The sequence below is a fragment of the Sapajus apella genome, unplaced genomic scaffold (genome assembly GCF_009761245.1).
Source record: "Sapajus apella isolate SASKATOON/1434 unplaced genomic scaffold, GSC_monkey_1.0 scaffold32, whole genome shotgun sequence".
Taxonomy (NCBI): domain Eukaryota; kingdom Metazoa; phylum Chordata; class Mammalia; order Primates; family Cebidae; genus Sapajus; species Sapajus apella.
The window spans coordinates 3,090,905-3,110,717 of NW_022436972.1; the positions used below are offsets into that span (position 1 = coordinate 3,090,905).

Genomic DNA, 19,813 nt, shown 5'->3' on the forward strand with positions numbered 1-19,813 from the left:
AGCTACCTGACTTCAAACTATACTACAAGGCCACAGTAACCAAAACAGCATGGTACTGGTACAAGAACAGACAAATAGACCAATGAAACAGAATCAAATACTCAGAAATAAGACCACATGCCTCCAACCATCTGATCTTCAACAAACTTTACAAAAATAAGCAATGGGGAAATGATTCCCTATTTAATAAATGGTGCTGGGAGTGCTGGCTAGCCATATGCAGAAAAATAAAACTGAACCACTTCCTTATACCATATATAATATTAACTCAAGATAGATTAAAGACTTAAATGTAAAACTCAAAACTATAGAAACCAAGAAGAAAATCTAAGCAATACTATTCAGGACATAGTCACAGGCAAAGATTTCATGATGAAAACACCAAAAGCAATTGCAACTAAAGCAAAAATTGACAAATGGATCTAATTAAACTATAGAGCTTCTGTACAACAAAAGAAACTATCATTAGAGTGAGCAGACAACCTACAGAATGGGAGAAAAATTTTGCAATATATCCATCTGACAAAGGTCTAATATCCAGAGTCGACAAGGAACTGAAACAAATTTATAAGAAACAAATGACCCCATTAAAACGTGAGCAAAGAACATTCACAGACACTATTTAATAAATGGTGCATAGTATTCCATGGTGTATATGTACCACATTTTCTTTGTCCAGTCTATCACTGATGTAAGTTTATAAACAGACTTCAGGATATTATTACAGCCGCATATGGAGTGGTAAAGCTGTGAGGAAAAGCAAGACATGACTGCAGACATCTTGACTGTTGTTTCCTTGAATGGGAAAGGTGAGGTTGAGACCTGGCATCCTTCTGGCTGCCAGTGATCTGCTATTCTCACTCCTCACCTGGGTAGCAATTGCATGGATGTTTGTTTTATAATTATGTGTTAAACTGCGCAGATAAGTCTTAAGTATTGTATTTTGCAATAAAAATGTTTAAAACTGTATGATAGTTGATTAAGAAAAATATATGAATATATATAATTTGGTTTGAAATAATGCATTTCAATGGGTTCATAGTTATGGCTGGTTGAGAATATAATGCAAATGAAGAAAAAGTGTATTTTTTTTACTTCTCTGTAATGAATATGTGTCCTTTTATAAGAAAGGGAATAACTTATTTTAATTCTTATGTACCTTGGATGGCTGAGTCTCAATCTGATACCTTAGCCAGATAACTTAGTTTCAACCATAAGCAATAGCAGCCAAAGACAGTTTAACTTTCTGTTTACTTTCTAATTATTTATTAGTCATTGTTTCCATTCAGTGGCAACTTTCATCACAAAGTTTCCCACCTATAAAGAAGAAGACAAAAAAAATGTACAATTAGTACCTAATAGAAGGTAGTCTTATTTAGCCTCCGATTGGAGTTTCAGGGGAGTTCAGACACATTGGAGGGAAACTTAGTAAGAATATTTGCCTTGGTCTAGTGAAGTAGGACATCATAGAGGTTAGATACAGTGTAGACTGGGCTGAAAAAGAAACCCTCCAGCCTCGTTCCTTGCCCTGCTCTCCCTGACTTGCTGTCCCTTCACCCCGGTACGTTTGCACATGATCACTGCCCCTACATCCCTCCAACCCCACGCTCTGCAGTGCCCTTGCCCTCTTGGCAAGTCTCGCATACTTCACGTCTCAGCTCAAATATAACCTTCTTCAGTGAAGCCTAACCTGGCTCCTCCTTCACGTTCCCATAGAGAAATTTATACCCAAACTTACTGTATTATCTTGTCATTACCTATTTACATGTCCCACTAATTGGCGAATTCCTAGAGACAAGAATTCTGTCTTTTTGCTTTGAAATCTACAACAGCTAACACCATATCAAATACAAGGCATCCAACCAATAAATATGTGATAAATGAATAAATAAAGGAATGTTTGGGCTCTTTCAAAAAAATGATAGCTCCGAAAATTTTTAAAAGGATGAGGCAGGCTTTGGAGTAAAACTAAAAGATCTACCATGAGGACACTTACTTACTACTAAATAGACCATGCTAGAGATTTTTAAATTTATATGGGGAAAATGTTAGTCTTTAAAAGGGCACAATTTTATTGTACTTTTGAATTAATGTGGAAGTAAATCATTGGGTAGAAAGAGGCAAATAATCCAGATAATTTCTTTTATTTTGGCTTACTTAGTGAAAACTGCCACAGTGGATAACACTCAACCATCTATCTGTGTAGTTTTAAAAATGCTAAGTATTTTTTTTACCACTAGTTACTTGTTCACATTCTCAGTACCTAATAGATCATGCAATGTCCTGATTCCCCAGGAGAACTGGATTATTTTCTTCCTAAAAATCCATCATATTCAGAGCTTTACTAATTTTGTTTCAAGCAGTATGTGCAATGATTTCTCATTAATCATTTACAACATGCCTGTTTATTATGTGGAGAGAGAGAGATACTAGGGAAGAAATGAGAAAGATAAAATAAAAAGCAATTTCAAAATGTCAGGAATTCACCTAATCTCAAGGTTAATTTTATTTTCCATGAAGGAAGAATGTGACTAGTTAGTAATAATAACCAACTCATTTATTTACAAATACTTCCTGAGTGGGCAATACTCGTGAAGTATGTTGTCTAATGGGGAATATGGACAGGTGAGAAGGCATTAAACCCATAGTGTAGTAAAGCTGTGGCCCCAGAGCGTTAGAGCAGCAGGCCGAGGCGTGAAGGTTGTGTAGAAGGAGCAGAGCTCACTGGAGTCATAGAGGTAGAAGGCTGCTGCTGAGCCCCCTCTACAGGAGGCATGGCACTGGTGTAAATTACAACGTTGCAGTGACTATGAAAAAAAAGTGGACTAGATTTAAGAGAGACACAAGATGTATATTTCCAAAGATTTGGCATTGTATTGAGCATAAAGAGGTGAGAGAGGGAGGAGTTGAATATGAGATCGCTATTTCTGGCTTGGGTAAAAAAGCACATTTACCAAGTTAGGGAAGATAAGAATGAAAAAAGATTTTGTTAGGTGACTGTGAGTTCAATTTTGGACACATGGAGTGAGATATGCATGGGAGATATCCAAAGAGAAACATCCATCAATAGGTTGGAGATTATATAGAGAGATAAGATATATAATAAGGTATATATCTACATGTATATATGCATATACATATATGGAACCCAAATATTAGGGTTTCCATAAAAACAACAGAGAAATCAGAGGAGAGGAAATTAGGAAGCAACATATCAAGAAAATTTCTCAGAACTGCAGAATGAGAGTTTACAGATTAAAAGGGCCACTAAGTGTCCAGCATAATATATGCAAAAAGATCCATGACAAGACAACATCAGCATGAAATTTTACAACACTAAGGAAAAGGAGAAGACACCAAGAGCTTCCCAAGAGAGCAAACAGATCACACACAAAAGGCTGAGATTTAGAATAGCATCAATAGGCTTATCAGTAGCAACCCTGGAAGCTAAAAGAGCATTTAGCATTTAACCCTAATGCTAAAATGCCTTAGCATTTCTGCAGGAACCTTAGCATTTCTGCAGGAAATCACTGCCATGTGCCATGTTAAAATTCTGCAGTAAGCCAAGCAACCAACTGGATGAAGATATCTTCAGCTGTGGAAGCTGTCAGATAATTTACCTCATGTATACCTTTCTCCAGAAACTGAAAAAAAAAAAGCTCTACTAAAGTATGGAAGCAAACCAAAAAAGAGGAAGACATAGGGGTCCAGAAAATAGGAACCTGAAGTAGGAAAAAAGCAAAGGGATTTCCCAGAACGGTGATGCAACTCAAAGGACAGCCGTGCCACAGCCTTAGAAATGACCAGTCTAAAATGAAATGGAGAATTGGGGGCTCCAGGAAGAATGGCCTCAAGAAAACAAAGCTACAATGAGGTATGACCTTACATGTCATAATTGTGAGGGGAAAGCTATATGCTGATGGCGAACTTGTGGGAGAATAAGCAATGTGAACATAGAAAACTAAGCAAACAAAAATCAAGGCAGCTATTAAACCCAGGTAAAACAAAAGTCAGGCAAGAAGATGGTTCAGTTGTAAATAATATTTATATACAGTTTTAACGAGGTGAACTGAATTTTGACCTAACCAAAAACGGTACAGTTGTGTTGCAATGATGGGGGAGGTAGCGTGGAAGGGAGCCTGCAGAGAACAAAATTGTCGTTTGCTGTAGTAAGAAGTTACTGAAATAGATCTAAAATGTACATATCAAGCAGTAGCATTATAAACATGTTAATTATGTCTATGGAGAGAAATAGAAAAAAAAGGCTTAAAATGTTGGAAGTGATGAGCATGAAAGCATATGGGGGTATAAGACAAGATACTACTGGGTGTTTTTTGGTTTGTTTGTTTTGTTTAAAACCTTGGAGAATGACCTTTCAGAAAGTTGTCAATGTAGAACTTTGTCTAAAAAAATAGTTTTCTACCGTATGATCTAGCAGTTCTACTACTGGGCATATATCCAAAGGAAAGGAGATCAGAACATTGAAGAGGTGTCTGTAGCTCTCATGTTGATTGCAGCACTATTCACAATAGCTAAGATGTGGAATCAACCTGTGCCCATCAACAGATGAATGAATAAAGAAAATGTGGTACAGATACACAATGGAATGCCGTTCTTTCATTAAAAAGAATGAAGTTTTATCATTTATGGCAACATGGATGAGCTTAGAGGATCTTATGTTAAGTAAAATAAGCCAGGCTTATTTTCAGGGGTTGCAGGTGTCAAAGGACTGAAAACTGGGATGCTGGATGTGTCATGCATTGGGGATTGCCAGTGTCAGGACCTAAAGGTAAAGGGGAAGATTGCACCTGGGGGATGTGAGGGGCAGTGACCCTGCTGTTGGAATACTGTTCAGTTAGCCAGCAAGAACCTTGGAACCTCAAAGGAAAGGCGCCTTACACCTGTGTGGGGCCTCATGTCCTAGTGGGTTATTTGAGAGTTTGAAGACCTCTTGACCAGGACGAAGTTGGATGTGAAGGAAAGCACCAGTGGCAACCATTTGAGAAAACCCTCTTAGAGACTGAGGACAAAGGTAGGAGATGGACGTTTCTTACCAAAGGAAGAAGAAGTTCCGCATAGGATGGAGGAAGCATCAGAGGGAGAAAGATTGGGACCAGGGATGGAAAGGACATTGGCATTCACTGGCCCCTGGCATTTGAAAACAAATGGCTTGAGCCATTTCCTGATCTCTTAGTCACAGCCTACCTGCCCTCTCCGCAACACCCCCACTCTCTTCTAAGCTTTCTCACCCCTGATCCTTGCTTCTTTCTTTCAAATGCAATGAGACTCTACCTGGATCCATTGTACTTCTGCGGGCAGGTGAGCAGGCAGGCGGTAGAACTCGTTACTTCTCAGGACTCACTGAGGCCACTGCAGTGTAGTGAAATGCAGGCTAAGCAGGGCTGGAAGTTGCAGGTTGAGCCATGTACTGGTAGACGCAGATATGTTACAAACTCCATACCTTCAGTTCCTTCATTTGCGAAGCAATAACACCAATAGTAACACCAACAGAGTTTGGACAGGTGTCAGGTAAAGTAACGCACACAGAAGCAACTGCAACCTGGCACCTGGTGTTTATAAATGCTATGATAAATATCTCTCCCCAAAGTGTAATTTCAGTTACAGCTCATACCTCTGTCTTTTACTAGAACAGTGCCTTATGGGTTCTTGGTGCTTAATAATGAATCGATCAGTGAATTTATTGGGCTGGGGGTTGGCGGGAGGAGTTTACAAAGCTTTTACACATCTGTATATTTCAAAAACCACTTCTTCACTCTTCTATTCTTACCTTTTCATTGTAATCTTCAGAATTCATTATCACTTAGTCTTATCCAGGTAATAATTATGCTTCTAATGTAGACCTGATTTTTCTAGGCCTCTATTTGAGTACAGAGACCTCCCTATTTCCCCTTAAATTCCCAGCTACAACTTCTGCCTTCATGCATGCAGTACACAGGAGTTGAAATGGAACAAACCTTAAGTAGGTTAAAATCCACCTCCCAATACAGCCCAATATTCTGATTATTTCTCCTGTTCTGCCTCAATATCACATATTCCTCTTAATATTTAAAAAATTACTCATGGCCGCTGAAAACGGATTTCCTTTCTTCTAGTCCTTGCATCTAAGTAAATATTCTCTCTCTCTCTCTCCCCCTCCTCTCTCTCTCTCTCTCTCTCTCTCTCTCTCTCTCTCTCTGTGTGTGTGTATGTGTGTGTCTTTAGTTTATAACTCATCCAGGTTTCCCTTTTATTTGGTATATTCTTATCTAGATAATATTTCCTTTCTTCATTCTATTCAATCCCTATAAATCCTGCCTTGAAATGTTCCCATTCAATTCATCTTACAAGGGGCGTCAGAATCTATATTTTCTGTTTACATCATTCCTGTTTTCTATTCACCTCTTTCCAGTTACACTGGAGCGATAACCATCACTTGCATGTGGCCGCCTTTGCTTTTCCCACTTCTTGCTTCACTCCACCTGCGTCTACAATCCTCGTGTTCCCTGTGTGGGAGCTGATCTGTGGGGCCAGGGCAGGGTCAGCCCCGTGACATCCGCTTTCATAGGCATGTGGAGGGAGAGCCTTAGGTACTTGTGGGATAAAGTCCCTTGCTGTGTATATTTCTTTATCCTTTCTGTTTCTTATCTTTTCTTACTTATATTGAGATTTACTTGCAGGAATTTACAGCCTATTGTATGTGACATTAAGAGCCTATAAAAATGTTTTAGGGTTTTTTTTTTTTACTGTGATGTCTTTTTATTAAAAAGGTATATAGCATTCTTCTAACCATTATCTTAAATCTTTTTTCCCCATTTAGATGTGCTCAGCGAAGATCCTGAATTAGCTATTATCATTTGTTATTTTTTTTTATTTTTGAGATGACAGCCTCATCCTCAGAGTGAGCCATTATTCCTTTTTATGTTCAAGGACTCAGGGGACTAATAGAGACCAAGTAGTTAGTGACTTTCTGGTGAGTAAAAAGAATTTCCTCATTTTTTAGCTCTATAATTGACATTGAGCCATCATTCTTGATGGGGCAGCTTTAGGGCCAAGTCATGTTTTCACGTCTCCTGTGCAAATGGTCTCTGTTTTAAGCATTTGTAATAAACAAATTCTAAGTCACTTTTATGATGTCCAGTTCAGGAATAAAATACACAGTGGTGCTTCTGCCAGCTGTTGTTGAAGCCACTGATACCATTGTGGAAGGCCCTTGTCCATGTGAGAAACTGAGCTTTTACACTCTTCTCTTTTCTCAGAAACTCTCTCTGGATTGCTAGGCAGCACCCACCACTGTAGTCTTTTGAGGTGCTCTTGCTACACTATGGTGAAACACTCTAGGACCATCTGGGTTTGTAGTGATTGTCTGGCATTGGGTGAATGTGATCCTTACCAGTATTTCAAATTAAACTTACGGATTTCTCTTCTGAGACGAGACAGGCTGACATTTCTTTCCCTCCGGCTGCCTTCTTCCTCCCCGGCAAAAGTCCCTGTGCACTGGGGTTTGTGTACAAACATTGTTTCATGTCGCTCTGAATCTCAATATAGACAAAGTACATGAGGAGCAGCCTTGACCAACATATGGCCCCATGAGAGGAGAGCATGTGCATTTATTTATTAAGGAACTGTTTTCTTTGGCTGACATTGTATTATTCAAGTCTTGTTTGGTTTGATGTTAGAGAAACCTAATTCAAACTGCCTTATGCAACAAGAAAGCAAAAGGGCAGAGGGATTTGGGGTTCACAGAACTGAGAAGTTCCAGGGGTCATGTGACGAGAGGCATGACTGTCCCCCAGGAGGGACTTCAACTGCAGCGGCAGGAATGCATTTTCATCTCCTGGCCCCTCGTTCTCCTCTCTTGGCGTCATCCTCAGAAAAGCTCTCCCCACATGGGAACAAAGATGATCAGCAGCTGCTCCAGGCCTACATCCTGCCAGCTTGGCCGTCTATCAGAAAGAGAATTTTTTTCTAGTAATTCCAGCACAATGCCCAAGGTAGGGCTGTCATCATCCCAGCTCACATGTTGTTTCATTCTCAAGCCAGGAGACTGTGTAACACCAGAGCGGTGCAGAGCTCTGGTCTGGCAGGCCTGCATCATACGCACCCTCCAGGCCCTGGTGCATCAGCCTGCTGCCCTGACCACATGAAACAGGAGGAGGGAAGGGTTTGTTCCCTAAATGTCAGCAGGGGTGCTGTTCCAAGGAGCTGCTCAGGCCCAGAGTGAGATGCCCGCTTGCCTAGCAGCACGGAGTCTGCACTGGGGAAGAAGATCGGGAAGAAGATCCTTAGACCCTGAATAGGGTCTAAGGAAATACTGCTATTCAAGAAGGGTCAAAAACTTCATAAATAAGTGTCAGGGACTCCAGGAACTAATAGAGTCCAAGCAGTTAGTGATGTTTTGGTGAGTAAAAAAGGGCTTCCTCATTGAACCATTCAGTTAGACAGGGAAGCTATAGTACGCTGAGTACTGGCCCCCAAATATGTCCATGTATGAATCACCAGAGCCTATCAGTGTTACCTCATAGGGCAAAAGGGACTTTGCATGAAGTTTGGAATGTTGAGATGGGGAGATTATCCTGGATTACCCAGATAGAGACGGTGTCATCACAAGTATCCTTGTAAGAGAGAGACAGGAGGAGTTAGAGGCGAAGACGTGATGCAGGAAGCAGGGATCGGAGTGATCGTTTTCAAGGTGGAAGAAGGGGCCAGCAGCCAAGGAGTGAAGGAAGCCATGAGAGGTGAACAAGGAAATGGATTCTCCCCTGGAGAGTCTAGAAGGCACCAGCCTGGTTGACACCTTGGCCTCAGCCCAGTGAGACTGATTTCAGACTTCTGACCTCCAGAAATGGAAGAGAATAAACTTGTGTTGTCTTAAACAGCTAAGTAGTAATTTGTTACAGTGGTAATGGGAAACTGACACAGAATGAGCTGAAGTGGAAGATAACCTGGAGCAGGCCAGGCAGACAAGGGAGAGGCTGAGCACTCGTCCTCCGTGAACAGCACAGGCTGAGACACCCAGGGTCACATGGAAACAGAGGGGGCACCCGGCAAAGGACAGGAGATCCTGGAGGGCGCTTACCCCACCACGGAGATGGAACTTTCTACTGAAGCCCAGGGTAAGCTTTGGAAAGGTTTTAACAGTAAAATCATGGGATCTTGTTAATGATTTAAGGTCTTCCTGGCAGTGCTGAGGAGGGCGAGTTAGGTAAAGATGTAGAAGTTAAGGCACAAGACAGAGAAATTACTAAAGAGAATTTTGTAGTGGTCCCTGCAAGAAATGATGAAGACTGAGCTGAGGTACAAAGTGAGAATGAATCAGGGGCCAGATTCAGGAGATGCTGAAGGTCAGAAAGGCCTTGTGACTGCTAATATGGTAGGATGAGGAAGAGGACTGACTGGTTTCTGGTTTCAGTGACTGGGAGGACAATTGACGAGGAAAGAAAATACAGGAAGGAGAATGGATTTGAGAAGAAGCTAACCAGTTCCATTTGGGGCACAATGGTTTTTGTCATCCAGTAGCTAAGCAGTAATGTCTAGTTGGCAGCTGAGAACAGGTCTAGATCCCAGGAGAGATGTCCGGGCCCAGCTGGATTGGAAATCACAGATATTTTGGCTATCAGTGTATTTAAGTTGGTGATGTGAGCCTGTTGAGTGGATAAGCTCATCAGAAGACTGGACAGGAGAAGGCTGAGGCCACACTGGGGATACGTTGGTCCAGGTCTAAGGAGAGGAGACAGAGGGGCCAAGAAGGCTGAGACAGCGGCTAGGGGCAGTAGGAAAACATGAGATCAAAGACCACACTAGCATTTCTAGACACTCAGAGATCCCATTCAGTGAAACAAAAGCTTACCATGTACTTAGAAGACATTTAGGTTGAGTCTAGAGTGTAAGAAAATGACAGGAAGAACAGAATGTCGTGACTCATCACTGTAATCTGCTGTGCCCTGAAGAATTCCCAGACCATGCCAGAGTTCCCCAGGTGGCCATGGCAAAGTTTGCTTGCAAAGGGAGGATGAAACTTTCGATTTGAGTTATTCCTATAGGATTGCTTGGACTAGACTTATCTCTCCTTATCCTTTTATGGATCAGACAAATTATTTTCATTAGTGGTTTGGTTTCTCTCCTTTTCTTTTTGCTTATTAGTTATTATACAAGTAAGTGTGATGATTATAAAATATGGAACTAATGCAGAAGCATATTAAAAAATAAAAGCTCCTAAATCCTACTGCTTAGAAGTAACCAGTATTAAAAGTTTCGTGCCATTCAGATATTTTTACTTATTTGTAAACATAATACATGTGACATTTTGTGTTATAAAAATGGGATGATATCATGCATGCTGTTCAACTAGCTTTTTAATTTATCATGGACAGTTTTCCATGCCAGTACAATATACAGCTATAATATCCTTTTTAATGGCTGCATAGTACTCCATGGTTTGAATATACCACAGTTCATGTAACTTATGTTATATATGTTATAATTTATGTTTTTGCACACTTGTAGAAGTGTTTCAAAGAGAATTTATAAAAGTAGAATTGCAGGGTCAGAACTATTAATATTTGCATTTCTGATAAAATTCAAATTGTACTCCATGAAAGCTGAATGGAAACACTGAAAAGCTAAATAAATAATTGTATTTATTTTTCCTTTAAACACAAAACATTAGGTTTAGTGCAGATTTGGGGATTTTAACATTTCCCTTCTCAGCTTTCAGGAGTCTCTGTCTTTCCATATATGTTGATATCTAGAATCAAAGCAGAGTAAAGGAACAGAAGGGGGAGCTTAGCTATATAGTGGGTATCCTGAGGGAGTGCCCATGACTTCAGCAGAGTGCAGTGTCCGGGCTTTCCAGACCTTGAAGGTCCAGCCTTCTGTGATCCCTGAAATCCCTGGGCAGACCTGCTTGGAAGGAAGCCCAAGGTAGGGCAAGGGTCGAAGGGGCACACACTGAGGGGCCACCCCGTCTAGGTCGAAGTGTGTGTTCTCTGGTGGGGAAAGCAGGCCCTAAGCAAACAGGCGAGTATAGCATAGATTATTGGGCAGTGACAAACGTTGTGAGAAAGAATGAAGCGGGGACAAGGAAACTGGCAGGTGGTGAGAGGGCCATGTTAGCTGGAGTGCCAGCCATCGTGGAGACCTCGCTGTGCGGAGACCTCCTGAATGAATGGATGAACCACGCTTAAGGGCTAGAGGAAGAATATTCTTGCAGAAGAACTCAAGCCGCAGGAGGAAGCATGGCATGTTTGAGGACCAGCATGGCTGGCATTGTGGTTGGCAGATATGGGCAGAGACAGTGACACAGCAGTGTGTCTATGAGGTCATCTGAGGCTGCATCATCTGATATGGTGACACATATAAATTAAATGATTGCTTAATTAAATGAATGGATTAAATGAGTGAGATTTCAATGTCAGGGCATGGGGCATGTTGGAAGAGCTGTTCTCAGACACTGTTTGTTGGGAATATGAATTAGTGGATCCTTTTGTTGGACACTTGAACTGTGCATAGCAATACTGCAAAAGAGCAGACTCAGTCCAGCAAAAGGGATTCTGTGCATTTGTCCTCTGAAGATTCTGGCATGTGTGTGCAAAGAAAGCAGAAGAGTGTTTATTGTAGCACATGTAGCTATTTCAGCAGCTAAACTTCTAACAATCTGCATGCTCATCCATAAGACGATGGTGAACTATCCTATGTCTTTGACCATTTGTATGATGTGGCTCTTTTTTTAAAAACCTATAAATACACTAATAAGAAAAAGATCTCAAAAACATGTGGATAAGTAAAAAGAAATTGCAATGTTTGTTTCATATATTTAACTAATAGCCGCATTTGTATATGTGTGTATATTTATAAGTACCTAGAAAAAGATCTGGGAGAATAAACACTAAATTGCTAGCAGCAGTTACCTCTAGAAAGAGGAGAGAGGTCTCAGGGTTTGAGGGTGAACGTGGGGTTGACATTCATGGTCTGCATCTAAGGAACATCAGCAAGCTTTGTTTTTAAAATGACATAACAGTGTGCTGAAGCCAAGGCAGGTTTGGGTTAATCTAGGTCTGTGTGATTTCTCTAAGCTCCCATCCATTGCTCTTTGACTTTCTGACAAAGGTGATGTGGAGCTGAGCACTATGCCCAGCACACAAAAGAGAAGCTGCACTGCGCCCTGGGTATCGCTGGACATAATGTGAGGAGCTTCTGCTGGACCAGCTCTGGCAGCAAGTTCCACGAAGGCTCAGCTGCATCCAAGAGAGCGAAAAGGCTCTCTAGGTCACCTCTGTGGACCTGCTGCATGGAAATTAATTAGAGTCAGACCGTGTCCCCTGTGGCTTGGCTCCGGGTGATGCCAAAGTCATTAGCAGCCATGTGCAGCTACAACTTCCTTCCCCGTCTTCTGAAAATTTGTTTCGGCACAGACAGGCAGGCAGACTAAGTTGGTGATTGAGATTTTAATTTCGGATAGTTTGGTCAGGGTCATTGGGGTGGCAGTGACTTCCAGAGAAAGGGGCGTTTTTCATTAAATCAGAGACAGCAGTGTCCTTACTCCTACCCTGACCACTCAAAACTAAATTCACTTTCCTATAAACAAGTGTGTCATTCCTCAAGCACAGGGGGTTGTGACCATAGCAACAAATCACCCAAATATATCTTTCGTTGATCTGTTTGAATTTTGTGAAGCTGCCCTTTCCACAATTTATGTTGCCATTTCAATTTTAACTAGCTTGCTTTCTTTCTATTTCTTTTTTTGAACTATACATAGGAACAAAGAAAGAAGCTCAGAAAGATCAAGACACTAATAAGCCCGCCGTTTCATCTCCTAAGAGAGTAGCAGCTTCAACCACCAAGCTTCATTCACCAGGTATTTAAGAAATATGATGTGTTACTTGGGGAGATGACTTGGACTTGGTATTTATCTTATTCAGATGTCATTAATGGAGCAATGCCAGCCCATGTGATTTACATGATTGTTCCAGAGTTTGGCATACATATGCTGATGTTTTCTGACTCCAGATGAAATGAACCAGCTGTTGACATCATTTTATCTTCAAAAAGCAAGATGTTATGCTACGCTTAAGTGGGAGAATCTTCTCTGTGTAGGGGCATCTGCTATTCCAATAGCATGTAGAAATAATTTACAATTATTGAAAAACAGACTGTAAAGATCTATCCTCAAGAAGTAATATTGTCTAAAAGGAAGAAGAAAGAGATAATGGGTATCAAATGATTTGTTAGTCTGTCAGTGAGGAAATGATTTATTTGCATTCGGATATGAATAAACTACATAAGGTTGCTTGAAAGTCAAAATTGTTTATTATGAATATTCCTGGCCAGGCATGGTGGCTTATGCCTGTAATCCCAGCATTTTGGGAGGCCAAGACAGGCAGATCACTTGAGGTCAGGAGTTCGAGACCAGCCTAGCCAATATGGCGAAACCCTATCTCTACTAAAAATACAAAAATTGGTTGGGTGTGGTGACTCTCACCTGTAGTCCCAGCTACTTGGGAGGCTGAAACAGGAGAATCAGTTGAACCCGAAAGGCGGAGATTGCAATGAGCCAAGATCATGCCACTGCACTTCAGACTGGGCAACAAAGTGAGACTTCATCTCAGAAAAACAAAAAGAATATTCCTATCGTAAGATATTCATGCCATTGTAGAACAGTATGCAATGCAACCTGAAAACCTTTTTTTTTTTTTTGAGTTGGAGTCTCGCTCTGTCACCAGGCTGGAGTGCAGTGGCATGATCTCAGCTCACTGCAACCTCTGCCTCCCAGATTCAAGCAATTCTCCTGCCTCAGCCTCCTGAGTAGTTGGGATGACCCAACTATTTTATATAGGTGGGATGCACCACCATGCCCAACTAATTTTTATATTTTTAATAAAGACAGGGTTTCGCCATGCTGATCTTGAACTCCTGACTTCGTGATCCGCCCACCTCGGCTTTCAAAAGTGCTGGGATTACAGGCATGAACCACCGCACCCAGCCAAAACATTTTCTTTAAGCCCCAAAATAGTGGCCATAATAGCAGCTACTGTTGGAGCTCTGATGTATGCCAGGTACTGTCCTGTGCTGTTTCAATGCCTTAATTGATTAAATGTCCGCAGTAACTCTGTGAGACAGGTTGTATTATCTCCCTTCTCTTTACATGTGAGGAAACTGAGGCACAGAACATTTCATTTATTTGCCCGAAGTCACAGGTAATAAATAAAAGAGCCTTGGTTTGAACCTAAGCAATCTGTATCCCAAACTTGCATTCTTAGTTGCTACACTGTTAACCCAAAAGCACGGAGAATAGAAGACTTATTAAAATTTCTGATTAATTAAAAATTTATGGAAAACAGGCCAAACCTGCAAGTGTGAAGGGCAGGAGACAAAGCCTGGTAATTGAGTGAGAGATCAGATCTGAGGACCCTGCGTAAATCTGGAATTTCTAAAGGATAATACCTTGGCCAGATGAACAAAGAAGGAAATCAGCCTGCAGGGGACTGGCCAATTGCAGCTCTGGCTCTCAGGGAAGCCACGGATGGGGAGTCCTCCCCCAGGAACCTTTGACCACAAGCCAGCCCCAATGCAGTTGAAGAGCTGGAGTCTGTGCTGCCACTGCTCTGAAAATCCCATTTAAAATGCTGTAGTGCTTATAGCTACTTAATTGAATTAAATGTGAAATCATTATACACAAAAGGAAAGAAGCCACCATAAATAAGGTCCTTATATTCTACAGAAAGGGTAAAAATAATATGTAGTTTTAGACTTAACAATGTTAAAATATTTGTTAAAATTTCTAAGATAGCCAATAAAATACATATGTTGTTCTGAACCAGTAGAGGAGAGAATGTTGGAATGAGGGATTTAAAAGATTCAATCAATACAAAGGAAGGAAAAAGAGGAAAAGAAGGAAGGCCAGGAGGGAGATGGGAGAAATTGAAAGCTTACAGTAAGATGTTAGAAATGAACTCAAATACATCATAATGACTATATGTGAACTAAGCTCTCTAAACTAAATCAAAGATTTACATTACCAAAGCCGGGCGCACTGCCTCACACCTGTAATCCCAGCACTTCGAGAGGCTGAGGCGGGTGGATCACCTGAGGTCAGGCATTTGAGATCAGCCTGGCCAACATGGTGAAACCCTGTCTCTACTAAAAATACAAAAATTAGCTGGGCGTGGTGTTGCGTGTCTATAACCCCAGCTACTTGGGAGGCTGAGGCAGGTGAATCACTTGAAACTGGGAGGCAGAGGTTGCAATGAGCCAAGATGGTGTCACTACACTGCAGCCTGGGCGACAGAGTGAGACTCCATCTCAAAAAATAAATGAATAAATAAAATAAAATAGTTTTTTAAGAAATAGATTACAAGACGGCATTCACTTATTAAACAGTCAAAAAGTATGTTTTAAGTGCATTTTATATGCTGTAAAATCTAGCTTTAGATTGTTTCCAAAGTATACTCCTAAAATATAAAAAAATTAAAAATGTATAAGGATGGAAATATTAATATTTATACCAAAAAAACTAAAGAAAGTTTGTGGCACTATAATTGGGAAACATCTGTATTGTGAAACAATGAACAAATATTAAACTACCCTATGTTTAAAGTATAGAACTCAGTAAGTTTTGTCATGTGTACACAGCTGTGGAACGATCACTTCATGCAAGATAACACACATGTCCACCAACCTTCAAAGTTTTCTGGGACTCCTTTGTCATCCCACCTGTCTACCATTCTATACCCCTACCCCAAACCCAAGACAACCACTGATCTGTTTGCCATTAGATATTGGTTGGTATTTTCTAAAGTTTTATATAGATGGAATCATTTAATGTGTATTCTAGTTTTACTGGCTTCTCTCAACGAAATTTAGATTCATCCATCTGGCAATAACCAATTCCATTTTACTGGTGCATAGAATTCTACTACATAAGTATCACTATTTATTTATTTGTTGGTGGAAATTGGGGCTTCCCCTGCTCCAGAATTTGGGTATAATATGTAAAGCCAAATCTTTGTACAAATATACAATATTTGTACAAATCTTGGTATGAACATCCCCTTCCATTTCTCTTGGGCAAATATCTAGGAATGAAATAGCTGGGTCATATGGTAGCTATATGTTTAACTTCTTAAAAATGTGCCAAGCTGTTTTCCAAAGTGGTTGTACCATTTTACATTTTCAACAGTAGTATGTGACAGTTCCAGTTTCTCCACATTCTTGCCAACCCTTGACATAATCAATCTTTTTTTAATAGACAGTCTAATAAGTGTGTTATGATACCTCATTGTGGTTTTAGTTTGCCTTTTCCTGATAACTAATCTTATAATGTTGAGTATTTTTCTATGTGTTTGACAGCTGTACATGTTCCTTGGTAAATTATCCAAATATTTTTCCATTTTTTAAATTGGGTTATTTTCTTATTTTTGAATTTTGAGAGTTTTATATTCCGGATGTAATTCTTTTTTATGTTTCTAATTACTATAAATTTTATTAATTTACAAAAATAGTAATAATTTTCCACATATGAAAATACATTTGATAATAGAAAATTCCAAATTCTGCCAAAATATGTTTAAAGAGGTGCATTTTGGCCAATATGAGTAACCACGGCCCAGGTCACACAGTCTCAGGAAGTCCTGATAAAGTGTGCCTAAGGCAGCCAGATTTCAGCTTGATTTTATACATTTCAGGGAGATGGGAATTGCAGGGAAAATCATAAATTAATATGAGGAAGGTGTACGTTGGTTTGGCCTTGAAAAGGCCAGACATCTCAAAGCAGAGGGCAGGGGACATTGTAGGTGGGTTTTAGGGATTCTTTAGTTGACAATTGGTTGGGAGAGTTAAGCTAATGTCTAAAACTTGAAATCAGTAGAAAGGAATGTTTGAGTTAAGTTAACGGGGTTGTGGAGACCAAGGTTCTTAGTATGTAAATAAGCCTCGTAGGTGGCAGCCCTCAGAGAGAGTAGATGGAAAATGTCTCTTTCCAGACTTCAAAGATATCAGGCTCCCAGTTAACCTCTTCAGATCTGAGAAAACCTAGAAAGGGTGAGGTCTGGCTACCTTAGTGGAACATTAATCTGATGCATTTTTTTTCCCACAAAAGACAGCTTTGCAAGGTCATTTTAGTCTGATGATCCCATGGCAGCCATTTCAAAATACGTTAAATAAATATATTCTGGGATAAAATCTTTTTTACTTCCTTCAGCATCTGCAATCTGTTATGTTATGCAGTACACCGGAGTCAGGTCGGAAAGTAAGCTGCATTATATAGGGCTCATAAAACCTGTCTGATGAGATTTTATGGTTTGTAGGGCATGATACCCCCGCCAGGTCCCTTAGGTAGGAATTTGGGCAAGAGAAAAAGAAGGTCATAGTCCTCACAATTAAGAACTATTATTTTATGTTTCACACGGCTTATTATATTTGTAAGTGGTAGATAATTATAGATTTCCAACTTATTATATTTTAATATACCTGTTATTTTTATTATACTTTAAGTTCTGGGATGCATATGCAGAACGTGTAGGTTTGTTACATAGGAATACACGTGCCATGGTGATTTGCTGTGCCCATGAACCCATCACCCACATTAGGTATTTCTTCTAATAGTATCCCTCCTGTAGCCCCCCCACTTCCTGACAGGACTCAGTGTTTGACATTCCCTTCCTTGTGTCCATGTGTTCTCATTGTTAAACTCCCACTTATGACTGAGAACATGCAGTGTTTCGTTTTCTGTTCCTATGTAAGTTTGCTGAGAATGATGGTTTCCAGCTTTATCCATGTCCCTGCAAGGGACATGAACTCATCCTTTTTTATGGCTGCATAGTATTCCATGGTGTATATGGAATACTTTGCACATATGGAATAAAGCCACATTTTCTTTATCCAGTCTAACATTGATAGGCATTTGGGTTGGTTCCAAGTTTTTACTATTGTGAATAGTGCTGCAGTAAACATATGTGCCCATGTGTCTTTACAGTAGAAAGATTTATAATCCTTTGGGTATATACCCAGAAATGGGTATGCTGGGTCAAATGGTATTTCTGGTTCTAGATCCTGGAGGAATCGCTACACTGTCTTCCACAATGGTTGAACTAATTTACACTCTCACCAACAGTGTAAAAATGTTCCTATTTCTCCACATCCTCTCCAGCATCTGTTGTCTCCAGATTTTTTAATGATCGCCATTCTAACTGGTGTGAGATGGTGTTTCATTGTGGCTTTGATTTGCATTTCTCTAGTGACCAGTAATGATGAGTGTTCTGTCATGTTTGCTGGCTGCATAAATGTCTTCTTTTGGGAAGTGTCTGTTCATATCCTTTGCCTACTTTTTGATTGGGCTGTTCATTTTTTTTCTTGTAAATTTGCTTAAGTTCCTGTAGATTCTAGATATTAGCCCTTTGTCAGATGGATAGATTGCAAAAATTGTCTCCCATTCTGAAGGCTGCCTGTTGACTCTGACGATAGTTTCTTTTGCTGTGCAGAAGCTCTTTTGTTTCATTAGATCTCATTTGTCAATTTTGGCTTTTGCTGCCATTGTTTTTGGTGTTTTAATTGTGAAGTCTGCCCATGCCTATGTTCTGAATGGTATTGCTTAGGATTTCTTCTAGAGTTTTTATGGTTTGGGGTTTTGCATTTAAATCTTTAATCTGTCTTGAGTTAATTTTTGCATAGGGTCTAAGGAAGGGGTCCAGTTTCAGTTTTCTGCATATGGCTAGCCAGTTTTCCCAACACCATTTATTGAATAGGGAATGCTTTTCCCATTGCTTGTTTTTGTCAGGTTTGTCAAAAGTCAGTTGGTTGTAGATGTGTGGTGTTATTTCTGAGGCCTCTGTTCTGTTCCATTGGCCTGTATATCTGTTTTGGTGCCAGTACCACACAGTTTTGGTTACTGTAGCCTTGTGCTATAATTTGAAGTCAGACATCATGATGCCTCCAGCTTTGTTCTTTTTGCTTAGAATTGTCTTGGCTATATGGGCTCTTTTTTGGTTCCATATGAAATTTAAAGTACTTTTTTCTGATTCTGTGAAGAAAGTCAATGGTAGGTTGATGGGAATAGCATTGAATCTATAAATTACTTTGGGCATTATGGCCATTTTCACAATATTGATTCTTCCTAACCGTGAGCTTGGAATGTTTTTCCATTTGTTTGTGTCCTCTCTTGCTTCCTTGAGCAGTGATTTGTAGTTCTCCTTGAAGAGGTCATTCACATCCCTTGTAAGTTGTATTCCTAGGTATTTTATTCTCTTTGTAGCAATTGTGAATGGGAGTTCACTCATGATTTGGCTCTCTGTTTGTCTATTATTGGTGTAAAGGAATGTGTGCGATTTTTGCACATTTATTTTTTATCCTGAGACTTTGCTGAAGATGCTTATCAGCTTAAGGAGATTTTGGGCTGAGATGATGAGTTTTCTAAATATACAATCATGTCATCTGCAGAGACAATCTGACTTCCTCTCTTCCTATTCAAATACCCTTTATTTCTTTCTCTTGCCTGGTTGCCCTGGCCAGAATTTCCAATACTGTGTTGAATAGGAGTGGTAAGAGAGGACATCTTGCCTTTTGCCAGTTTTCAAAGGGAGTGCTTCCAGCTTTTGCCCATTCAGTATGATATTGGCTGTGGGTTTGTCATAAATAGCTCTTACTATTTTAAGAAATGTTCAATCAATACCTAGTTTATTGGGAGTTATTAGCATGAAGGGGTGTTGAATTTTATCAAAGGCCTTTTCTGCATCTATTGAGATAATCATGTGGGTTTTGTCATTGGTTCTGTTTATGTGATGGATTACATTGATTGATTTGCATATGTTGAACCAGCCTTGCA

The 19,813-nt window shown here is 40.0% G+C and overlaps 1 protein-coding gene across 4 annotated transcripts in view; it reads left to right on the forward strand.

Annotated features, from left to right (window-relative positions):
* MTUS2 (microtubule associated scaffold protein 2) overlaps window positions 1-19,813 on the forward strand; it is a 702,116-nt gene that overhangs the window by 522,372 nt on the left and 159,931 nt on the right. For all 4 annotated transcript variants that reach the window (XM_032294818.1, XM_032294817.1, XM_032294822.1 and 1 more), the window contains exon 7: window positions 12,755-12,853. In XM_032294818.1, the coding sequence (XP_032150709.1) occupies window positions 12,755-12,853 (99 nt within the window). The remainder of the gene's footprint in view (window positions 1-12,754; window positions 12,854-19,813) is intronic.